Source organism: Pelobates fuscus, chromosome 10, assembly GCF_036172605.1.
Source record: "Pelobates fuscus isolate aPelFus1 chromosome 10, aPelFus1.pri, whole genome shotgun sequence".
NCBI lineage: Eukaryota > Metazoa > Chordata > Amphibia > Anura > Pelobatidae > Pelobates > Pelobates fuscus.
The window spans coordinates 30592920-30618440 of record NC_086326.1 but is presented as its reverse complement, the minus strand read 5'-3'; the positions used below and the strand labels follow the sequence as shown (position 1 = coordinate 30618440).

The following is a 25521-nucleotide window of genomic DNA, read 5'->3' as shown; positions in this document are numbered from 1 at the left end:
ATACAGCTAGAATGTTAGAGTCGATTTTATGGTAAAATTATCTAAAAATTGGGTGTTAGGTATCTGTACAGGGACTGTGAGGGGCACAATTTCAGTGCTTGCCGTAGGCGCTATCTTTAGAAGATACGCCCCTGTACACACCAAAACTGCTTCATTAAGCTAAATTTGTTTTGATGCCTATAGCATCCCTTTGTTTTTTAGCTGAAAACCGGGGATCACTATAACATATATGGTGCTCTAACAATACAAAGGTGTATCATTGGAGTTGTAGTTTGATGAGATGTGAAAAGTATCATTCAGAGAGCTTCTAGAAAAATATACTTAAAACAGTGGTTCCCAAACTTTTTAGGTTCAAGGCCCCCTTAATATTTTAATATGTTTCAAAGGCCACTTTGAGTAACTTTGTTGTGGTTATGGTGCAATATGTGAGTGGTGGAGTGTGTGTGTGAGGGGTGCAGTGTGCGTGTGTGTGATGGGTGCAGTGTGCATATGTGTATATGGGGCAGCTTGTGCGTGAGGGGTACAGTGTGTGTGTGTGTGTGGGGACAGGTTGTATGAGGGGTACAGTCTGTTTGTCGGGCAGTTTGTGTGTACAGAGTGGCAGTGTGTGTCTATGGGGGGGGGGAGCTATGTGTGTGTATGGAGGGGCAGAGTGTGTGTGTGTATCGGAGGTAATGTGTTTATGTATGGGGGCAGTGTGTGTGTGTGTGTGTGGGAGGGAGCAGTGTGTGTGTGTATGGGAGGAGTTATTGTGGTGTTGGGTCTGTGGGGGTGGGAGGGCAAATTCATGAATATATATATATTTTTTCTTAATTAAAAATAATACTTTTCAAATCCCCCCGCCTGCTTAACTTTGTCTGGGATGGGGGACATTTCCTGCAATCCCTGGTGGTCTGGTGGGGAAGCCCTGGTGGTTCCAATGGTCAGTGTGAACTCTAGCAGCCTCAGGAGCTGCTAGAGTTTACTCTCGCGAGATTTGGAGCATTATTGTAGTAACCGCGGCAACGCTCCAAGCTCGCAAGAGGAGAACCCGGAGGAGCTGCAAGTTAGAGCTCCCCCGGGTCCTCTCTCACTCCCTCCCCTGCCGGCTGTCAGCATTACACTGCTAGCGGGCCAGAGAGGGAGTTCTCTGCAGAGCCGACAGGGGAGAGGGAGGCACAGTTCCCGGTGCTATCATCATAGCACTGGGAAAATCTCTTGCGTCTCCCCTGTTGAGAACCGCTGACTTAAAACAAGGCAAAATATGTTTTAAATGCTGCTAGTGAGAATTGCAGGAGTTTGTCAGTGCTCTTTCCAGGAATTTAAACTCATAGTGGCAGGTAATCTACATCACCCATCGTGAACAGATAAGACTTTGGTAAAACAAGAAAGGAAAATAAATAGACCGCACCCAAGGAATATGAATAAGGTGATATACGTACACAAATATGTATGAATGATATACACTTTGGACCTCAAGAGAAAACAAAAATGATAATAATAGTGCAGTACAGTATGTACAAAACGATAAGTGACGTGTGATCTGTGATGATTACACTCACATTTGTTTGAGCTATATCAGAGTTCAGCTGTATCAGCGCCTGTATTTAACAATCCCCGTCTAAGGATATAGGTAGGTGCAGATGTCCAAATGGCTCAGATGAATAGCAGTTCATATATGGGAATAAATACAAAAATATGTGCTCCAATGGTGAAATAAGTATGCTAAAATATATATCGAATAAAAAGGATATCGTACTCACATTTACTAGAGCAGAACTTGCTCTAGTGTGTATAGCGTTGATGCTATAACCCGACCCAGGGATATCCTGGTACCAGGAAGGGAAGTTTGGAAAAATGAAAAGTGTAAATATAGATCTAAAATACACTATTTATTTATCAAACATAAAAAGCGATAAGAACAATAAAAATAAACTTCTTATCGTTATACGCTATACACATTAGAGCAAGTTCTGCTCTAGTAAATGTGAGTACGATTTTTTATTCTATATATATTTTAGCATACTTATTTCACCATTGGAGCACATCTTTTTGTATTTATTCCCATATATGAACTGCACACTGCTATTCATCTGAGCCATTTGGACATCAGCACCTACCTATTTCCTTAGACGGGGATTGTTCTGTCCAGGCGCTGATACAGCTCAGCTCTGATATAGCTCAAACAAATGTGAGTGTAATCATCACAGATCACACGTCACTTATCATTTTGTACATACTGCACTGCACTATTATCATTGGTGTTTTCTCTTGAAGTCCAAAGTGTATATCATTCATACGTATTTGTGTACGTATATCACCTTATTCACATTCCTTGGGCGCGGTCTCTTTCTTTTCCTTTCATGTTTTACCACTCACAAGGTTGGGAATCCTTGTATTAGTTACTGCAGCACGTTTTTATATACTGCAGGGGTAGGCAACCTACGGCACTAGTGCCATGGACGGCACTCAAGGTGTCTTTGCACGGCACTCAAGGCTGCTACAGCCAAACAGGCTCTGGCCTATCAGGAGCGCCAGTGAAACTTCAGATATCTGCTAATACGAAAAGGCGGTGAAGGACAATCCTCAATTTATGCATTGCAGATCACTTCCTCCCAACACTTGTGAATGGGAATCCACAATGTAGTAGAGCAGCCTGCAGCTGCTGTTTCAGCTCCTGTCCTTGACCTGTACCTGGCCAGCTTGGTCCCCACTGGAATCCAGGGAAGCCACCCACACTGCTAGATTTACACAGAAATGCACAATAACCCTCCCCTCATAAAATAATACTAACAGCCCACAAACAAACATATATACAATCCGCACAATGATACAAAGCAATTACAGTATGTGACAGACCCCTCTGTCCTGGAACTATGCTCTATTCCGTTGCCTTCGTCTATGTTAACCGCAGCTTAATTGGTGAACGTTGGGAGGTCGCTGTTCGTGTAACTCCCACATGGCGGTAGTCATTTTAAAGTCCCGAACGGCCAGCGGTGTTCGGCGCCCAAACTATAGAACTGAAAACGGACAGTATTTTGCACGAACACTGCTGAAGCCGCCGACCTCCCTTCTCTGCCATCCAGCACACGAACGTCGGTCTGTTTGGTACTTTCCGGCACGAATAGACACACCCCAGATAGCCATCCCATGGAGCCCGTTCGTATACCGAAAGACAATGTGAAAGACTTTGGCTCCATGGCGATTGAACTGTATGCATAGGATCTGAGCAGCATTCGGTAATAAGGTGCGCTCAGATCCCAGCTATCTGGGGATACGTTGAATGTGGGGATTCTGTTCGTGTAATGTAAAGTATTTGATTTTATTGTATTTTTATGTTCAGGTACAAAATGGAGTTTAGCCTCTATCCATGGAGATAATTGGATTACTTCCCAATTATCTCCAGGATAGAGAGGAGGGTTTATCTACATCAAAGGGGAGTGTTTATGCTTGTGCCACTGTGATTGGCTACTGTATCCACATTGTCCCAGTCTTCCATCTGGTCCCCTAGGGGAGCGTCCACCAGGTGGGAGACCTGCATAAATACCGGGCATGTAGCCCTCAATAAACCAGATCTCTGCTTAACCCTCAATACGGAGCTTGGTCTTGTACTTGGGGGTACTGGATTCGTATGATTTACTTGTTCGGCTGTTTGGCTCGTAAAAGATTTCGTATGGTTCCTGTTCGGCTAATTGGACCTGCTGTTAGCTGCTTCTTCATTCGGAAATGGAACGTCCTCAGCGGTATTAACTCCTCTTATACCAGGGTGTACCGTAACAGTATAAATAACACGAGCAGAACACGGCAGCATACACACCTCAATTTTAAAAAAATAGGACCGGCACGCTACGGGACATCTCAATCCTATATCGGCACAGTGCTGCTAAAAGGTTGCCTACCCCTGATATACTGTATTAGTTTTTAGTGAACACCTATTCCATATCTTTTGCAGATAAGACTTTGGGGCTACTGTGACTAACTGATCACAGCATGTACCAGGCGTGTTAGGCTGGAGGAAGTCTAGCGATACTCTGTTAATCACTATGATAGACTGTTACAGAAATCAGATGATTACGCTCATACTGTAGGTCTGGAGGCCCCCTATAACAGGTACATGTGATGATTAGCTTGTACGGCACTATTGCTGGATGCCAATGTAATTACATTTTTCAGAACTCATAAAATACATTGTTTGTTAAACGTAGGAGGTATGTAAACATAATCGTTTATATTATTTATGGGCACATTTAATAAAAAGTCATGGTTTGGCAAACCCCTAGCCAAAATGACACTGATCAAACACAGAATTTGGGGGGGGGGGGGGATTCTCTGTTACAAAAGGGTTAACAGAAACCTTTTATTTTCTGATGTAAATTACACGTGAGGTAGGATTGTGTTATAAAAAGTGTCAAAGTTCCAAGATGTATATTACAGCCATGCTGCTGAAACTAAGATAACGATAATTCCCTTTTTATAAAACAGCAGTTCATTGAGTGCACTGTAGTTTCTTGGCTGTAATGATTTACAAGCCTGAAGGTTGAAAGGGAATCTGCAGGCGGGAACTGACCCCTCTTTTCCAATACAATCTGTAGATAATGCATAATAATGTATGAGTAAAGAAAGAACTTACACAATATGGAATAGAAATTCTTCCAGCAATTGCTGGATTTGCAGCATCTACAGTAAGATCAAAACTGAGCATAAAGCACCTTTTATCAATCCTGTTGCTCCCATACCTTTTTATAAATTATTTCACTCCCTGATAATTCTCCCCTCCTAAGCATTCCTCAAGTTGCATAGGCCATCTCCGCTTTTCCATCGTAACTGTGGACCCCCCTTTTCATTGTTTGATTTTTGGACCCTCTCCCCTCTTCCATGTTTGCTTTTCGACCCTCTCCCCTTTTCCATGGTCACTGTGGGACACTCTCTTCTTTTCCATGTTCACTCTGGGATGCACTCACCTTTTCCATGTTCACTGTGGGACCCTCTCTCATTGTCTCTGTTCTCTGTGGGACCGCTCTCTTTTTCTATTGCCACTGTGAGATGCTCTCCCCTTTTCCATGGCCACTGTAGGACCTTCTCCCCTTTTCCATGGTTGCTGTGGGACCTTCTCCTCTTTTCCATGGTTACTGTGGGACACTCTCCCCTTTTCCATTGCCACTGTGGGACCCTCTCCACTTTTCCATGGTCGCTGTGGGACCCCTCCCCTTTTCCATGGTCGCTGTGGGACCCCTCCCCTTTTCCATGGTCGCTGTGGGACCCCTCCCCTTTTCCATGGTCGCTGTGGGACCCTCTCCCCTTTTCCATGGGGGCTGTGGGACCTTCTCCCCTTTTCCATGGTCGCTGTGGGACCCCTCCCCTTTTCCATGGTCGCTGTGGGACCCCTCCCCTTTTCCATGGTCGCTGTGGGACCCTCTCCCCTTTTCCATGGGGGCTGTGGGACCTTCTCCCCTTTTCCATGGGGGCTGTGTGACCTTCTCCCCTTTTCCATGGTCGCTGTGGGACCTTCTCCCCTTTTCCATGGTCGCTGTGGGACCTTCTCCCCTTTTCCATGGTCACTGTGGGACCTTCTCCCCTTTTCCATGGTCGCTGTGGGACCCTCTCTCCTTTTCCATGGTTGCTGTGGGACCTTCTCCCCTTTTCCATGGTCGCTGTTGGGCGCTCTCCCCTTTTCCATGGCCGCTGTTGGGCGCTCTCCCCTTTTCCATGGTCGCTGTTGGGCGCTCTCCCCTTTTCCTTGGTCGCTGTTGGGCACTCTCCCCTTTTCCTTGGTCGCTGTTGGGCACTCTCCCCTTTTACATGGTCGCAGTTGGGCACTCTCCCCTTTTCCATGGTCGCAGTTGGGCACTCTTCCCTTTTCCATGGTCGCTGTTGGATGCTCTCCCCTTTTTCCATGGTCGCTGTTGGGCGCTCTCCCCTTTTTCCATGGTCGCTGTTGGGCGCTCTCCCCTTTTTCCATGGTCGCTGTTGGGCGCTCTCCCCTTTTTCCATGGTCGCTGTGGGACGCTCTCCCCTTTTTCCATGGTCGCTGTGGGACGCGCTCCCTTTTTCCATAGCCGCTGTGGGGCGCTCTCCCCCTTCCATGGCCGCTGTGGGACCCTCTCCCCTTTTACACCCTCTCCCCTTTTCCATGGTCACTGTGGGACCCTCTCTTCCTTTTCCATGGTTGCTGTGGGACCCTCTTCCATTTTCCATGGTTGCTGTGGGACCCTCTTCCCTTTTCCATTTGTGTGCTATTTCCAGGCACAATGCTGTGTTCTGACACACTATTCTATACAATTTACCATTGGGTCGCTCATACGTTAATAGATTGTATGTGTTGCTTGTCCTTGTATGTTACCAATCTCTTGTGCATTTACCCTTGCAGCTGTGATCAGTATGGGGCAGAGCGGGCACATTGCATGGATATGGTGCAGTGACTATGAGGGGAGGGGGATTCTCTGTTACAAAAGGGTTAACAGAAACCTTTTATTTTCTGATGTAAATTACACGTGAGGTAGGATTGTGTTATAAAAAGTGTCAAAGTTCAAAGATGTATATTACAGCCATGCTGCTGAAGCTAAGATAACGATAATTCCCTTTTTATAAAACAGCAGTTCATTGAGTGCACTGTAGTTTCTTGGCTGTAATGATTTACAAGCCTGAAGGTTGAAAGGGAATCTGCAGGCGGGAACTGACCCCTCTTTTCCAATACAATCTGTAGATAATGCATAATAATGTATGAGTAAAGAAAGAACTTACACAATATGGAATAGAAATTCTTCCAGCAATTGCTGGATTTGCAGCATCTACAGTAAGATCAAAACTGAGCATAAAGCACCTTTTATCAATCCTGTTGCTCCCATACCTTTTTATAAATTATTTCACTCCCTGATAATTCTCCCCTCCTAAGCATTCCTCAAGTTGCATAGGCCATCTCCGCTTTTCCATCGTAACTGTGGACCCCCCTTTTCATTGTTTGATTTTTGGACCCTCTTCCATGTTTGCTTTTCGACCCTTTCCCCTTTTCCATGGTCACTGTGGGACACTCTCTTCTTTTCCATGTTCACTCTGGGATGCACTCACCTTTTCCATGTTCACTGTGGGACCCTCTCTCATTGTCTCTGTTCTCTGTGGGACCGCTCTCTTTTTCTATTGCCACTGTGAGATGCTCTCCCCTTTTCCATGGCCACTGTAGGACCTTCTCCCCTTTTCCATGGTTGCTGTGGGACCTTCTCCTCTTTTCCATGGTTACTGTGGGACACTCTCCCCTTTTCCATTGCCACTGTGGGACCCTCTCCACTTTTCCATGGTCGCTGTGGGACCCCTCTCCTTTTCCATGGTCGCTGTGGGACCCCTCCCCTTTTCCATGGTTGCTGTGGGACCCCTCCCCTTTTCCATGGTCGCTGTGGGACCCTCTCCCCTTTTCCATGGTGGCTGTGGGACCTTCTCCCCTTTTCCATGGTCGCTGTGGGACCCCTCCCCTTTTCCATGGTCGCTGTGGGACCCTCTCCCCTTTTCCATGGGGGCTGTGGGACCCTCTCTCCTTTTCCATGGTTGCTGTGGGACCTTCTCCCCTTTTCCATGGTCGCTGTTGGGCGCTCTCCCCTTTTCCATGGCCGCTGTTGGGCGCTCTCCCCTTTTCCATGGTCGCTGTTGGGCGCTCTCCCCTTTTCCTTGGTCGCTGTTGGGCACTCTCCCCTTTTTCCATGGTCGCAGTTGGGCACTCTCCCCTTTTCCATGGTCGCAGTTGGGCACTCTTCCCTTTTCCATGGTCGCTGTTGGATGCTCTCCCCTTTTTCCATGGTCGCTGTTGGGCGCTCTCCCCTTTTTCCATGGTCGCTGTTGGGCGCTCTCCCCTTTTTCCATGGTCGCTGTTGGGCGCTCTCCCCTTTTTCCATGGTCGCTGTGGGACGCTCTCCCCTTTTTCCATGGTCGCTGTGGGACGCGCTCCCTTTTTCCATAGCCGCTGTGGGGCGCTCTCCCCCTTCCATGGCCGCTGTGGGACCCTCTCCCCTTTTACACCCTCTCCCCTTTTCCATGGTCACTGTGGGACCCTCTCTTCCTTTTCCATGGTTGCTGTGGGACCCTCTTCCATTTTCCATGGTTGCTGTGGGACCCTCTTCCCTTTTCCATTTGTGTGCTATTTCCAGGCACAATGCTGTGTTCTGACACACTATTCTATACAATTTACCATTGGGTCGCTCATACGTTAATAGATTGTATGTGTTGCTTGTTCTTGTATGTTACCAATCTCTTGTGCATTTACCCTTGCAGCTGTGATCAGTATGGGGCAGAGCGGGCACATTGCATGGATATGGTGCAGTGACTATGTATATATATTTTTGTTGTTCTATTGAGCACTTGCCACTGTGCCTGTTATACCTTCCCCTTGGTGATGCAGTTTTATGAACGGTTGCTGGAGTTTCCTGAAGGGAAGGAGCTGTGTGATGCTCATTGTACCTGGGATTATGTGATTGAGTCCTAATCTTTAAATTGGGGGAGGGAGGGGCTTGCAAAACTTCCTGAAAGAAAAAATATCACAGCTGGCTGTTAATATTTGGCTGCCCCTGCAGCCCAGCATTGATGGCTAACCTTCATGCTGCTAAGGTTTTTGTAAACTACAGTTCCCAATGTAGCTGAGCAGCATGGGAAATGTAGTTCACACACACATCAGCTCTGTCACAGTCAGAGAATACTACCCTAAAAATAGGTCCATGCAAGAGGGACAAGAGAAGAACACTCCAAGCACTGCAGTGATTATGGTGCCTAACGTTCCCTTGTGCTCCTCCAGTATAAGTAGTCAAACTATTTGCTAACGGTTTGACAACTTAATTGTGGTCTGCTGGGCACTGAGCACTTCCTACAGTGAAAGCAGTTCTGCACGAAACTCACTGGCTGAGTGCTTCAACTGATCAACCAATGAGCTAAGCCCTGCACCGCCATTAGCTGTTGGTTTTCCTACTTACACTTCCAATGTTTTGCCAACTTACACTACTGCATGCCGTAGTGGTTATGGTGCTAATAGTGTTCCTGTAAATTTAATGAGGCCTGGAATTAATTCTGGACTGGACTTGCAGAATGAGGCTAAGGTTGAGTAGGAACTTGCATAACTCTGAACCCTGTCACCTGTGTATGTTGAAAAGCTCTATAGCTACAGAGTGTCCAATAGAAGATGGTGGTTTGATAATTAATATTGGATCTCTTTTATTTATGTTTTCTTCTATTTTCTAAAGAACTCTCCTGGCTTCCAAATTAATTTCTTCACGACTCCTCTGGAGCTTAAGACCCTTGTGTAGCAGGTTAGTTTAATTCATACCCAACCACATACTCCCCAGCGTTTCATATGGCCAAAAATTGACAGTTTACATTTTTTTACAATTTTAAGTGGTATGTGTGTAGTTGTCCAGCTGTGTAGCTATTCTATAACAGCAGCAAAGCAGCCAGGTTTCAAATTCCACCAGAGCTGCAGTTTTTGGAAAATCGGGAACTAACCCCTTCTGTGGGCACACATGCCCTTTTTGAGCCTGGTCTCTGACACAAGTGGTGTAACAGACATGCCCTCCCAAGGCCGGCCCACTCCCTGTGTCAATCACATACATTCCAAAGTTAGGAGGTATGCCATAGGCTCTGGGAAGCATAAGCATTACAGTTAAACTGTATTGCTTATGTTAGTTTCCACACTTCCCTTTCTTTCTTTTTTAACTTTTGTGTATCACAATGCACCTAATAGTTTAAAAGTGCAAACTAGTTTCTTTTTTTTGTATCTCAAAATTTTATTTAACAAAGACATTGGTTGCATAAGTATTGAACCCTGGGTTATTAAAAAAAATAAGTAAAAAATACCAAACTTTAAGCATTTCCATGTCCCAAAGCACAATTAAATAAATTATAAAAAAAAAAAGGAAAAGCTCCCAACTGGCCACCAAATCTCAGAGAAACTTGTAATAAGACCGTTTAGTTAGAGAGATGTCAAAGACGTCATTTGTGGTTGTGAAGGAACTGGAGAGACTGACAGCTGAGATGGAAAAAACAATCTTTGAAAAAATATAACCTAATTGCTTCAGAAAACTGGGCATTGTGGACAAATGGTGCGAAGAATAAGCAGTGGGGTAACGGTTTATATTTGGTTTTTGGTTTTAGTTTTTTATTGCAAAATACTTTTGTAGTGCGTGGCTGTCAATGTTCCCACTGAAAGCACCTTCCCCAGAACTTCACTATAGTGACTTAGAACGAAGAACTGAAATAACACTGTCACAGTCCAGGCCTTAAGTTGATTGAACATACATGGAAAGTCTTGAAAATTCTGATTTCCAACGTGGTAGAGCCTGACCAATTTAGCCAGAAACAATGGTACAAAAATTGCAGGTTTTAGATGTGCCAAGCAAGTTGATTTGATTTGTCACTTATCCCAAAAGACTCAATATGTAATTTTATTAAAGACACGGAGGCTCATATTATGCATAACTCTTTCTTTATTTCCTCAGCAGCAAAGATAGAGGAATATAAATATTGTCAAAAATGAAAGAAAAAACTGTATAGGCATAACGGGTAGCCGGTCACATGGTAGAGGAAGTGGCTATATAAGTCCTGTGTCTCCCACAATCCCTCTCTTTCTTTGCTGCTTCCTCAGACAGATAAGTGTTTTTTGCTTCTCTCTGACTCAAATTTAATGATCGTTTATTTGTATGAGATTTCATTGTATACTATTTATGGTTGTACAGTTTTACCTGTTACCACTAGCGTTCCCCCTGGGACCCCTTAGTGCTTTTCCCCCTACCCGGGGATTCCTATAGCCTGCCTTTCCCTCCTCCTCATGCTCCCGCACGACTCCCGGCTCTGTGCTTTTGCCGCGACCGCTCTGTTGTCGGCCGCGGCTGCGCACGCATTCCTCCCCGCTCGCGGGCGGGCTCGGCGGATCGGGTGCACGAGCCCCTTCCCCCGCCGGGTGCCCGGTCGCGTGCGCCTTCACTCACGTGCGGCGGCCATCTTGGGCGGACCTCGATCCTTCCCCTGTGCTGCCGTACGGTCACCTTTGCTTTGCCGGGTCCCCTGGGAACGCTAGACGGTCTGTGTGTTTCGCTTTCTGTGGGTTACTCAACCCTTTGCTCTCCTTTATCCACCTTAGTGTCATTTAGCGGTTTAATTTCTTTAATTGCCCACTGCAGCTTTACATCATGCAGGATAGGGAGGACGGGCCTACAGGTCCCCCTGGGGACTTCCACTCAGACAGTGCTGAGGGTGCTATGGCCTCCCAGGTGTTTCAGGCCATGCTGGAAGCCACTATGGCCTCCTCCATTCAGAAGGCTATTGCCTCGGCCATGGGAGCTGTTACTACTTCTTTTTCACAATCAATGCACTCCCTGGTTTTGCCTGCTCTGGCCTCCCCCGCCCCTACGGGTGTGGGGTCCCCCTCCCCTGCTCAGACTGTGCCTGGAGCCCGTAAGGCAAAGGCCAAGTCCAAACACGTCGGCTCCCACTCCTCGATGCAGGTTCTACCTGCCATGACTGACACGCTTGAGGCGGTCACAGATGGCGCGCACCCCACGCGCAAAAGAGCCCCTGGCCGGGCTAAAAAGGCTAGATTATGGAAACGGGCTAGAGCCCTTGATGATGGGTCGGATACCGACCGGAGTGTGGAGGAGGAATCCGACTATATGGAGTATGACTCCTTTGGTGATGATGATGTATCTGGCGAGGATTTGCCCCTTACGGGCGTTAACCCATCAGAGTCCTCCGCCAAGGCCCGGTGTCCAGTTTTAGGCCCCTCCGGGGATGACAACACTATTCTTGATCCTCAGGGTAACCCCCTGTTCGACCCAGACGACCTGCGTCACCCCCGGTCCGCTGAATGGGTCTCCCCGGATCATATTGCCCAGTATGTGGCCAAACGTATCCGCACACCCCTTTCCAAAGAAGGCCGCAATAAGCTGCGGGCCGCATGCCCTCGCCCTTCTCTCCCGGGCGCTGCGGGTAAAACCCCAGATATTGACCCACAGATTGCCCAGTTCCTGGGTAAGTCGGGCTGGAAGCCCAAAAAGGGTCTTGACAATTCCCTGAAGGGATGCCAGGACAAGATCCTGGATACACTGGGACCCCTCTCGAAGCTCTATGAGCTCCTGGATGCTGCTAAAGCTGGGGATTCAGTTTTGGACGTGGACGTGGCCATAGGTTGGGTCCAACGGGCCATATGCTTGCTGGGGAACGCCAATACGGCGATGTCTACGGAAAGACGTAAGGCGATATTATTAAAAATCGACCCTAAGCTGGCCACTATGACTGTGGCGGAGCCTGACCCGACAGAAGAGGGTTTACTGTTTGGTACCTCCTTCGTTAAAGACATGGGGTCGTATGTCAAGACCTTCACGGCGATTGACAAGGCGCAGGCGAGCATGAAACGTGTGTTCGCGCCTAAGGTTTTTGGAGGGGCCGGGCGTAGCAGGAACCGTCCACCCGGCCGGGGTTTCCGAGGCGCATTCCGCGCTACCAGAGGTTCCTTTTTTCCCTCCCGGGGATTTCAGGACCAAAGGACCCCTCCCTTCTTCCCAGCCAGAGGTCGGGCCTGGGGCTCCAGATACCCCCGCAGTGGTACCACCAGCAGACGTCCTTACGGTGAGTACCCTTTCTTCCCCTCCCGTTCAGGTGGCGGGGAGGCTGGCTCTGTTTTACCGAGAGTGGACGATGCTCACCTCGGATGCTTGGGTTCTGCAGTGTGTAAAGGGGTATCGACTAGATTTTGTTTCAGTGCCTGTCCAGTCTTATTCCCCCAGAGAACTGTCCCTTCCACGGGAACAAGACGAGATGATCTCCGCGGAGGTCGGGGAGATGCTCTCCAAGGGCGCTATAGAGGAACTGCCGTTCGCCGCCGAAGGCTTTACGAGCAATCTGTTCCTGGTGCCCAAGAAAGGAGGCGGAGTTCGCCCTGTAATAAATCTTCGTCCCCTCAACGCCTTCCTGCGTTACCAACACTTCCAGATGGAAGGTATACACTGCCTCAGGGACCTTCTACGCCAGTCGGACTGGCTGGCCAAACTAGACCTGAAGGACGCTTACTTCACCGTCCCCATTGCTCTGGAATTCAGGGATTATCTCCACTTCACGTGGCACGGGCGGCGTTGGCGCTTCACCTGCCTGCCTTTCGGTCTCTCTTCGGTTCCCTGGTGCTTCACCAAGCTTATGAAGCCTGTGGTGGCGTTCCTCCGTACCCGAGGGGTTCGCCTCATTGTTTACCTGGACGACATTCTGATTTTGTCCCAATCGAAGGAGAATCTCCTTCTACACCTGAAATGGACTACCGCCCTGCTACAGAAGTTGGGTTTTCTGATCAACTGGGACAAATCGGTCCTAGACCCCGCCCAGTCCATAGAGTTCCTGGGGTTCAGAGTGGACTCTGTCCAACAGTTCCTGTTTCTACCGAATTCCAAGGTGAAGGCCATTCAGAAGGAGATCCGAAGAGCTCTGCGTGTCGCAGACTTGTCCATCAGACAGCTGGCGAGAATAATTGGCCTTCTCGCGGCCTCTATTCAGGCGATCTTCCCGGGCCCGCTACACTACCGGGCCCTTCAACGACTCAAAGGGTCACACCTTCGGTCAGGTCACTCCTACGAGTCTCGGATACGCTTGGACGCAGAGTCCAGAGACGAGTTGGTGTGGTGGTTAGCACACATGGAGGCGTGGAATGGGAGAGCCATCTTCGGCTCCATCCCGGACGTAGTGATCGAATCCGATGCCAGCTTGCACGGCTGGGGTGCTCGTTGTGGCGACGTTTCCACAGGAGGCAGATGGTCCGACGTGGAGAAGTCGTTGCACATCAACTGCCTAGAACTCCTGGCTGGGGCTTTCGCGATCCGCAGCCTTACCCCAGGACGGGCGAATTGCTGCGTTCTCCTCAAGATGGACAACGTATCAGCGGTCCGCTACATAAACCACCTGGGGGGTACGAAGTCCAAGATGTTGGCAATTCTGGCGAAAGACTTCTGGCAATTCTGCCTCTTCAACAACGTTTCGGTAACAGCGGAACACATTCCGGGCCTAGACAATTCGGGAACGGATTGGAATTCCAGACACTTAAGAGACTCTGGAGATTGGCGTCTACACACTTCGGTGTTCCAGAGCCTGGACATGTTGTGGGGAAAATTCCAGATGGATCTGTTCGCATCTCGACTGAACACTCAACTGCCGAAGTTCTTCAGTTGGAGGCCGGATCCGGCGGCGGTGGCGACCGATGCCTTCCTTCAAGAATGGCCGCGGGGTCTGCTATACGCATTTCCTCCATTCAACATGATAGCGCGCACGATCTCGAAACTGGTTCGCCACGACTGTCGTGTAGCGCTAATCACCCCACTTTGGAGATCTCGACCATGGTTTCCCCGCTTGATGGAGTTGTCGATCGATTATCCTCGGCTGATTCCAATCTTCCAGAACCTCCTTCTAGACCCGGATGGGAACCCACACGGGCTAGTATTACAACACCAGCTACCCCTGATAGCGTGGTTCCTTTCAGGGGACCTTGGATTGTCCCAGACGTTCCGCAGACAACTCTCCTACTCCTCGATAACGCCTGGGCCCCAGGCACACGAACTGCCTATCGAACTTCATGGAGATCGTGGTCTGGTTGGTGCATGGAACGGGCAGTGGATCCCGTATCTGCCCCTCTACCTTTGATCCTGGAATTCCTCACGTCCCTGTTTGACTCAGGCAAGGCGTACCGCACGATTAACCTCTCCCGCTCGGCTATCTCGGCCGGACACAGGGGTTTGGATGGTTCCCCTGTCGGCAGACATCCTTTTGTATGTCGTCTTCTCAAGGGTATCCGCCTTGCTCGTCCTCCTCGGCCTCGCTTCTCTGCCTTTTGGGACGTTAACGTGATGTTGCAGTTCCTCTCCTCATGGTACCCTAATCAGGAGCTGACTTTGAAACGACTGTCATCCAAGTTGGTAATGTTGCTCTGTTTGATCTCTTGTAAGAGGGTATCTGACGTCAGGGCCATGGATTGGGACGCCGTCGCATTCACCCCTGAAGGTGTTACTTTTGATATATCCAGGAGGACTAAGTCTGCATCCAAGTCTTTTTCGTATCCCAGGTTTTCCGGCTGTCCGGCGCTCTGTCCGGTGGATTGCCTCAGAGTTTACCTGGATGTCACGAGTTCCCTTCGCTCCGCCGATCTACACGATTTGTTCATATCTTTCCAGTCGCCTCATCGACCGGTTTCTACTCCTACCCTGGTACGTTGGATACGTGAACTGTTATCCTTTGCGGGTATAGACACCTCTGTGTTTACGCCCCATTCTGTACGAGGAGCGATGGTTTCTAAAGCCTCCTCAGTCGGGTGTCGTCTGGAGGATATTATGCGGGCGGCAGATTGGTCCAGAGAATCGACTTTTAGAGACTTCTATTTCAGACCCATTGAACACATCGCATCTCGAGTAGTTGCACAGCTTTGAACTTGCATAATATGAGCCTCCGTGTCTTTAATAAAATTCCCAGATTTTACTAGTAACATGACGTAAAGTCATGATTTTATTAAAGACACGGAGGCGAGTATTATTCCCTCCCGCCCTCCCGGTGTGGAATGGGGATACGAGATGCTTGAGACTCTACGGGTTTTTTTGTTGTTCAATTGGGTATGTATTGATTTTATGTGTTTATTTATACGATTGGATGGTTGGTATGTCTTACTATGTTTACTAATTATTTATCTTTTGTATTTCAGAATCCAGTTTATTGTTTGTAACTCCTTACAATGCTGTTTGGTAAGTCTACAGTTTTGAGTCTGGAAATTACCATATTTCTCTGTCTTTTTTAGCTTGATGTTGTCGCATTGTTCCTGTTTCCTGTGCTGATCAAGTAGGACATCGTTCTTCTTACCTGGTCTTCGGTTTTCGCAAGAAAGAGGGGGATTGTGGGAGACACAGGACTTATATAGCCACTTCCTCTACCATGTGACCGGCTACCCGTTATGCCTATACAGTTTTTTCTTTCATTTTTGACAATATTTATATTCCTCTATCTTTGCTGCTGAGGAAATAAAGAAAGAGTTATGCATAATACTCGCCTCCGTGTCTTTAATAAAATCATGACTTTACGTCATGTTACTAGTAAAATCTGGGAATTATACGCTAAAGTGTTGGGGATTATTTTTGTTGTGTTTTTAAAACATTTTTTTAGCTTAATTAACTTTAATTGAATTTACACCTTTAACATCATAGAGAAAAATCCAAATTTAATGCCAGGTGCTAACCAAACCAAACGAGAAAGTGTTAATACTTGCAAATCACTGTATGCATGCCATAGAAACAAAAAAAAATTATATATCCATTTGTCCTTAGCCTGTAGAATCAGATATTCTTTATATCAATGTTAAGCTGAACAATAAATCTGATGAATTGCAATACTGTTTTTCTATTTTAGCTCTTCCTCTCCCAGCTGTGGTTCGCATGGTTGTCAGACATATGACGATGTCAAGGTAAAACCTCCACGAAGCTAGCATCTCTTCATTGAACTTGTTGCATTCTTTAAATTAATGAAATGTTGTTTTCTGCAATATGCCAAAAATCTGTTTGTTCCGATTGGGCGAATAGTACTTTTTTCAATGTCTGATATGCTGCTCCAGATTGTGCAGCCTTGTGAAGCTTTATCCAATTCTGGGACTCCACCGAGCTTTAAAAAGCAAGGTTACCATGTAATAATGAGTTATGGGCGCTGCTTATTATTATAAGGTGCATAAATCAGCTATGAGCATGCTTTGTCCTCTCAGTGAATAAACACAGATTTGGGTTCCTTATAAAGTTTGTCCTTCCCTATAGGCATTGCCTATTTAAATAGGACATATTCTATTGTTGGTTTTAGAAACTTCACATATAACAGGAATCTATTACAAAAATACTGACACTTTTTTAAAAGTACTATATTATAGTGCAAACCAAATACATAATGTAAATGTTCACCAATATTCTGATCTCTCAGATCACCTAAAATGTTTCATCATAGCAAACAGACATTTTCAAGGGCATGTGGGTTCTAGCCGTATCACTATCTACGGAATATATTTATATTTTTACATTGTGGATTATTCAATATACAATGAGTTCTAAAACCGCAAATAAATTATAAATGGTTGCAGGAGAAAAATATCTTTGCTGCTGCTCCCAATTCACGGCAGTTCACAATCTAAAGATTAATCTAAAACTCCTCAATAACTGGCAGAACTACGTTACGTCCCCAAAAATACAAGACAGTGGAAGTTGTAGGCCAATAAAATTGAGCATGGCTCTGCATGTTATAGGGACACGATAGTCACCAAAACAGCTTTAGCTTATTGAAGCAGTTTTGGTGTATATATCATACTCCTGCAGTCTCACTACTCAACTCTCTGCCATTTAGGAGTTAATCACTTTGTTTATGCAGCCCTAGTCACACCTCCCTGCATGTGACATACACAGCCTTCTTAAACAATTCCTGTAGAGTCATCTAATTTTTACACTTCCTTTATTGCAAATTCGGTTAAATTTAAAATTTCTTATCGCCTGCTATGTTAATAGTTTGCTGCATGAGCCTCCTGTATGTAATTAAAGTTCAATTGACAGAGCAGGAGATAAACGCTTTTTTTAAAAATAGGTTAGATCTGATTAACCCCTTAAGGACACATGACATGTGTGACATGTCATGATTCCCTTTTATTCCAGAAGTTTGGTCCTTAAGGGGTTAAAGGTGAAACCATTTTTTTCATGCAGTCAGTGTCAGTCACAGCCAGGGGAGGTGGGGCTAGGGCTGCATAAGCAGAAACTAGAGTGATTTAACTCCTAAATGGCAGAGAATTGAGCAGTGCAACTTCAGAGGTATGATCTACACAACAAAACTGCTACATTAGACTAAACTTGTTTTGGTGACAATAGTGTCCCTTTAATATAAAAACCTTCTTTCAATATAAAAGATTGGATGTTTACATTAGTCGTTTTTAATTTAATTCTGTTTGTCTCCTTCCACCTAATTACATTTCCATTTGTTTCTCCAGGAATACTATGGAAAGTACTTGAAGAGTTCGAAGGATTTGAAAACCAACGCTTGTGTAACCCCAGCAAAGCCATTACCAAAATTTGTGAGGGACGCACTGAATGACGTTCACGATGACGTCTCCTCGCGGTATGGTACATTCCTTAGTGTTATAAGATCAATTCATCTGTAAAAGTACGATGACTCTCTGTGGGTGCACTCCCTCCAGAATTGCACCTTATCCGGTTTTTGCCCTGGAAAAAATATGACTATATCCTGATTACCTGTACACGTTTTTTGAGTGCACACTGAGGGTCTCCTCGGGGAATCATCCAGGGTATGTCAGAGTGACTGAAAATGGTTTGACAAAAACTTGATGGTCTGCATCCATAGTGTCCTTTGAAAATGTTCTGATGAAGTAAGGGAAGAGGCTGGACAGAGTGGGTTAGAGGTAAAGCATTCATGTGGGTAAACGGTGAAATCAAGGTGATAAGCTATTGCCCAAGGTGAATTGATGGAATTTATTGTGGATTGAGATGGGAATCTTTTAAGCAGGTTCTTATTGGCCCAGAGTAATAAAATGAAAACATTGCAATTAAATTACTTATATCCATAAACGCAGCAAAAGAGAAACTTCTTTGACACATACATTGATTGTAAGCTCATTGGAGCAAGTTCTTCTTTACCCTTTGTCTTTGTTATATTCTGTCTGTCCCCCCTCCTCCTGTCTAGGATCTGAAAAGTCCCAGAGCCCATAACTTGTGAGTGTCGAGTATGTTGGGAGTTTGTATGTGTGTCTAGCCAAATATTATAAAGATGGACTAATGGATAGACAAAGCGAGCTATAGAAGTCCTTGAGCTATAGAGGTCCTCGAGCTATAGAAGACCCTCTAGCTATAGACGTCCTCGAGCTATATAAGACCCTCGAGCTAGGGCAGCTTAGCTTTCACAAGCATATTTTATTACTATTTTCATGGTTCTTTTCAATCAGAGCTACTCTTGGCATTTCTTTGGTCAATGGTTCCTTCATATCACAATGCTCTCCCCATCATCATCATCCTCCTACCACAGGCCACATATCACAGGGGAAAATCATAAACTGGGGATTTCTTTTAGTCTTCCAGTCTGGTGATTTATGAAGAAGAATATAATACTGTATAGACTAAGAGAATAAAAAACATTATTCCAAAGAATTAAAGTACAGTCTTTTATTTCATTGATCTTAAGTAAATGTTTGATGCACTACGCCTCCTATGTATATGATTTATTCTACCTTAATGTGTGCAAGTGACGGTAAATGGTTTAGTAGGCTTGCAGGGCTAACCCCATTAAAATGTGTGCTCTTGCCGTAGGTATTATGGCTGTGGCCTGGTGTTACCAGAATGTTTGGAGAACTGTAGCATTCTGGACCTGGGTAGTGGAAGTGGGAGGGACTGCTACATGCTGAGCAAGCTAGTTGGCGAGAAAGGAAAAGTCACGGGAATAGACATGACGGATGAACAGGTAGGAAATACATGTACAAGATGTTTGAAATTTTCAGGGCCCGACCGCGTCATCTGTACAGCTTAAATTGCAAAGCTTAAACAAGTAATCGAGAATTCAAAGTGAATTTAAATAGAATTCCAAATTTAAGCTCAAAATAACCGAACTGGAAACATTCTCCACGGCTGCTAATTCTGTTGAGTATCGAGGAAGGTTGAGTATAGGTTTGTTAAGCAAGATTCAAGCTAAACTTTTTAGATACATTGTTAGAGATTTCTCAACGTGTTGCCAATACTCTCATCTAATTTACGGCAAATTTTTGGCACAATTTATTAAAATTGGCAATTTCTTTTTTTTTTTTTTTTTAATCTGTTGTCTGTTTGAAAATAAAGCTGTAACAGTTCCAGCAGTATTTCTGGAAAATCCATCAAACATTGAAATAATGATTACAGTAGTGATGTTACGGTTTTGAAATGCCATATTTTTTTTTTATTATTAATGTAAGTTTTTTTTTTTTTTATTCATAGGTGGAAATATCAAGAAAATACATTGACTATCATACCAAGAAATTTGGTTACCAGAAGCCAAATGTGGAATTTTTCCAGGGATACATTGAAAACCTCAAAGCTGCAAACTTGGCAAACAACAGCTACGATATAATCATGTAAGTACTATTTATCCACATTGCACACTATCACTTTGGGTTTACTTGATACAGTGCTCACAACAAATTACAAGGAATGTATTTAAAACTATTACTAAATAACGTGTTTCATAACTAGGAGGAGCGAGAGAGTAAAAATGAGTTTGTATTCATGCCATTGGTATATCGAGTCCCTCGGGTTGTTGGTAGACCTCTTAACTAATTTGCCCTCCTCTTTTCCACTTGAAGGATTAAATGCTAAAGAATAAGGTTAACGAAAGGTTAAATATTCAATCTAGAAACTGTTTATCTAATATTGATTAATACAAAGGTGGTTTAATAGTAAAGGACAATAAAACCTATCAATGTAATTCTGAAAGTTCTCATGTACCCAGGTCTTACGTACTCGCGTAGTTAAACATGTTTTCTAAATAAGTAGAAATAATAGAATAGGGCAAGTCTAGAATCCCATACACAGTGGGAATTCCTGATAAGTCCTAAAAAAGCCTTGTACAGAGCTTCAAAGAGGAGGGTAATCCTGAATATAACACAAACAGAAAAGAGGAATCCCTTGAAACAAGGGGGTCCTTAGGTGAAGCTCTGATAAAACATCCCTATCTAAATAAACTCTAGAAATGGGGGTATAAACAGTAACAAGGTACTAGGAATAGAGGGGGAAGGTAGGGATAGGGTATATGCATGAGTAAGGGGTAGGGGGAGGTAATAATGGTATAAAACACTTATATAAAGAATACATTCACAACAAACCTCTAAAAAGACACATAAGTAACCCGAATCCAACAACAAATCCCCCACTCCTGGCGATGGCGCATAGATACGCTGAAACGCGCGTCGAGCATACTTTTTTATTTTTTTCATTTGGTAGCACCAGTTTTCACCATGCGTTATTCATTTTATTTATTTAGCTTTCTATGTTTCTGCCAGGCAGGGGGAGTTTTCGGTTTAGGTAGGTACCAGTGGAGTTATCCACAGTACTAATGTATCATTAGGGCAGGTTTTTTTGACCTTCAGTTTACGTCTAGTACGCCTTTTTTTTCTGGGGGGGGCGGGGATTTGTTTTTGGATTCGAGCTACTTATGTGTCTTTTTAGAGGTTTGGTGTGAAGTTATTCTTTATATATGTGCTTTATATAATTATTACCTCCCCCTATCCTTTACTCGTGCATATACCCTATCCCTACCTTCCCCCTCTATTCCTAGTACCTGGGTACTGTTTATACCCCCATTTTTAGAGTTTATCTAGATAGGGATGACTCTGTTTTATCAGAGCTTCACCTAAGGACCCCCTTGTTTTAAGGGATTCCTCTTTTATGTTTTCTAAATAGTTCGTTCATTAAACCTTGAGTTCTTAATTTGATTTTGCATAATGAGATTTCCAGTTGTACATTACAAAGCGTGCAGTGTCAAAGATGCAACAAAAATTAAATAGAATGAACAAAGGCAAATGATACAGCTCACGATGAAACATCGTACAGGGGCAAAGAGACTTCCTAATAAAAAAGGTGTTGGACACTAAGTCAGCCAGTTTCCAATGATGTTATAGAACCATTAGAATGAGTGCAGTAAGATTATCAATTTCCAAGAACAGATATAATGTAGCAATGGTACAGGGGGAGGAGACTGCAATCTGGAGGCGGGGGGGGGGGGGGGGTGTCAAATCTTCTTATATTAATATAGCGTACCTGTTGCCTTATGGGACATACCTTCACGCAGACAAGTAATAGCCAAATTACCTAAAACTACGAAAGTCAAGGGCAACCTCAGATTTTTAGGCGCCAGCTATATACACTTTATCAGCTAGTATAATCAGGTATTTCCAAGCTCAATGCACCATCCTGTTGTGAACGAGCCGGATTATTTCTATCAAACTGTTCAACCTTCAGGACAACTCCTCCACCCATGGCCTGTCCATCAAGGACGTCTCCGCATTCTTAGACTCGTTTTTTTACCTAGTATTTCTCCTCAGCAAGCCAACCCGCTAGATAACTAATTTATAGAGGATGAGGTCTTCCAGATTATAAAGCACTTACCCAAACAATTGTTTTAATAACAAATGTGCAGATGGTATGACACAGAGTGCAACTGATTTTTTTTTTGTCCTTAAATAAAATAAGAAACTATTCGTATCAAAAAAGTGTCATAAAATTGCAAATAATCCAAAATTGCATCAATACAAAAGGTAGTTGGTAAAGACAGATTCAGTTAGTGAAATTGAAGAAGAGCTTACTTATCCCATTTATTTATTCTTGTATATAAAGCTCAATCCTCCCGCTAGCTCGGTGTGACTGTGTGTATTGGGTTACTTTTGACTCATTGTGCTGTATCTATTAAGGGTCTTTTATGCACACGGAGCAGTGAATGAAAACAATTAAACTGATTTTGAATTTTCTTGCAGATCAAACTGTGTGATTAATCTTTCTCCTGATAAAAGGGCTGTTCTGGCGGAAGCTTATAGAGTGTTAAAGGTACCTTGAAAAACTATTTTTTATTAATGCTGCCATTGTTTCCTCCGAAATAACCATACAGGTGAAAAAAAAAAGTAAATGTTTAAAAATATATAAGCATAGGTTCATCATCTAATACACTGAATTCAGTCAAAGATCGGTGTCACAATGTGATTTGTAGAAAGCAGCAGGGTTTAGAGAATGGCACAGGGCTGGGTATAGGAGGGGCCGTTAAATTTATCCTACACGTCACTATAAACTTACACACTGTTCTTCCAACAAAAACTTGTCTCTATCTGTCGTATATTTTTGAGATGGGTGGCGTTATTTTATTTACTTGTATTAATTTATTTTAGGATGGCGGAGAAATGTACTTTAGTGATGTCTATTCAAACAAAGCAATTACTGAAGACCTGAAGAATAACAAAGTACTTTGGGGTAAGGACACAAGTACAATCTTCCCTAAAGCATCAAATATAGGGAATAAGTAAATGAGACCAGATAAGAAAGACTGGGGAAGTTGAGGGTGTGGAGGGAAGGGGAGAGGGCTAGTCAAAAAGCCGGAGTCAAAGGACACATAACGTAAGACGCGTACCAGGGAGAAATGCGCATGGATGAAGCATAATGTTTTACAACAAGAAAGATGAGAATTTGGAGCGAAAGGAACAAACCTGAAAGTTGTAGCAAACGAACATAAGTCAAGAGAATGAAACAGGCTGTGATAGAATATTCCCAAGGGATCAGCAAATGTGTCGATTTAGAAATGAGTGCTGTAGGGCACCAGACCTTTTAAAGCTTTCTTATATTTTTCAGTATTTCATAAAGATCTATTCTTTATGGTATACTGATCAAGACCACTTTAGGGATTACTTGATATTTGAAAAAGCCTGTGGTTGACAAAAGGCTGTTGGATTCAGGTATGGATCTATGGAGACTCCTGCGGTTTCATGGGATCCTCCAAAGACCTTAGTGTTGTACTCTCGTGGCTCCTGCAAAAATGAAGCATCAGGTGCTGAATACAATCTCCAAGACAAAGATGGTGGCAGCCACAAGGGACAGTCTGATATAAGTAAAACTTACCTTCCCCAGCACCCCATGGCTACTAGATCCAAACCGGATCTGTCACTTTCGGGGGGCTATGCATATTTTGCAAAGACCACCAGAAGGGGCAGATCTGCTTTAACTGTCAACCTTTACTTCAGCTGTCCTACTGACGTGTGTCTAGTTGTTCTGTTGAATTTAATACACATAGATTTTATAGCTTTTAGGTCTAGCTAAACCCGTCAGAGGCACATTGTATACATTATACATAGTATAAATATAAAAGGAATATTGGAGACCATGGTAAATCGTACTAGAATTTCTTAGAAACATTGTAGTAATACAAAAACGTTCTCTTAATTCTTTTGTTTCAGGAGAATGCATTAGTGGAGCTTTGGATTGGAAGGACCTTTTCCAGATTGCTGAAGATATTGGATTCAGTTCTCCACGTTTAGTGACCTCCAGATATATTACTGTAGATAATGAGGAACTAGAGAATCTTCTTGGTAAGTTTATGGAGTGTGAGAACATCAGTTACCTGGGTGATGAGACCGATTTTTATTATTCGATAGGAGTTCAGTATTCATCCTGTTACTGAAACTGTTATTATAGTTGAAGGACATAGTAAGAAAATAATATAAAAATATATATATATATATATAAATGTTGCAAACTATAAAGTATCTTCTGTTACAAAAATAAAAATTCGTAATAAAACAAATATAAAAAAAGTATGTAATTTGCATATGTATAATCAAAATAAGAAATACCAATATACAATGTAGTTTTTTTTTTTTTTGTGAAACATAACACAGATACATTTATAAAAAGAAAACTACATTTTTGGTGAAAATGTTTCACTGTATTTCTTTTTACATTTATTTAAAATGTATATGAAACTTTGATTTTGTTTTGGGGGAGGGGAGGTGGACTACAAACTACCTTACAGAGTGAAAGCACTAAAACCATTATTCACTGAATTAAAGGAACACTAGGGTGTTGGGAATACAAAGTCATTTATATAAAATATTTCGTTATTGAGTCCGGTTTAGGTATGGACATAACGTATGGACTTGGCCTGTTCTTTGTTTTACTGATGCTAGAAGCCCTGCTTTGTTGAGGGAGGCTGCAGGAAGATACATTTAAAGTCTATACTACGATGGCCTGCTTCGCTATCAGCCATTATAATACATGTGTAATTCAAGTTGTGGTTAGTGACTAGAAAATCCACAGAAAAGGCCAAACCAATGGCAGCCTTTAGTGTGCGGTAAAATTCAAACCTTTTTAACAATAAAAGTGAAAATTCTTACAATCTGTGGCTTACTTACAATTTTGACCCTCTCTAAATGTCTTTGTATATAAACAACATTTTGAGTGTATGCATTACTTTTCTTTAACGATATATTGTACTTCTAGAAATTGATTTGACAATTAATTTGCAAAGTTTCTTAATGTGTTTCAAAGTGCAATCATTCTAGACAATTACTGAAGCCAAAGACCTTGACGTCCTATCTGAATTATGCACGTGGCAGGAAGAAAGACCCTTTGGAAAGGCCGCCACTATCCCTAACCTTGAGACTTGCATGTCTCGAAGTAACTCGGAGACGCATCCCATGCATTCTAATCACAATCTGTTACCCCCCCCTCCTCTCACATTTCCCAATATAAACATTTATTGTATGTGAAGGAAAACGTGTATGGTATTGGAATGGGTTTTCATTCATCAGTTGCCTTTTATATGTAGCCATTTACTCGTTCTCCCCCCCCCCCCTCTTATAGAGCCTATTCCCCACATACTACATGCCACTTCAATTCTATTATTATTTTAAAGTAAATGTAATCGTTCACACATTTATTTTTTAATTCTATTTTTATCATTACTTTGAGAGTTTTAAAGAACATTGATAGAATTCTAATTTAACAAAGTTAATTTTACAATACG

The 25521-nt window shown here is 43.8% G+C and overlaps 1 protein-coding gene across 2 annotated transcripts in view; it reads left to right on the top strand.

Moving 5' to 3' along the window:
• Nucleotides 1–25521, top strand: part of LOC134575921 (arsenite methyltransferase-like) — a 49617-nt gene that overhangs the window by 6238 nt on the left and 17858 nt on the right. The window contains exons 2-9 of one of the 2 annotated variants that reach the window (XM_063435375.1): nucleotides 9195–9260; nucleotides 16369–16423; nucleotides 17972–18099; nucleotides 19302–19452; nucleotides 19959–20095; nucleotides 22490–22559; nucleotides 22895–22976; nucleotides 23954–24085. In XM_063435375.1, the coding sequence (XP_063291445.1) occupies nucleotides 9195–9260; nucleotides 16369–16423; nucleotides 17972–18099; nucleotides 19302–19452; nucleotides 19959–20095; nucleotides 22490–22559; nucleotides 22895–22976; nucleotides 23954–24085 (821 nt within the window). The remainder of the gene's footprint in view (nucleotides 1–9194; nucleotides 9261–16368; nucleotides 16424–17971; nucleotides 18100–19301; nucleotides 19453–19958; nucleotides 20096–22489; nucleotides 22560–22894; nucleotides 22977–23953; nucleotides 24086–25521) is intronic. The other variant, XM_063435376.1, reaches the window with a different exon arrangement.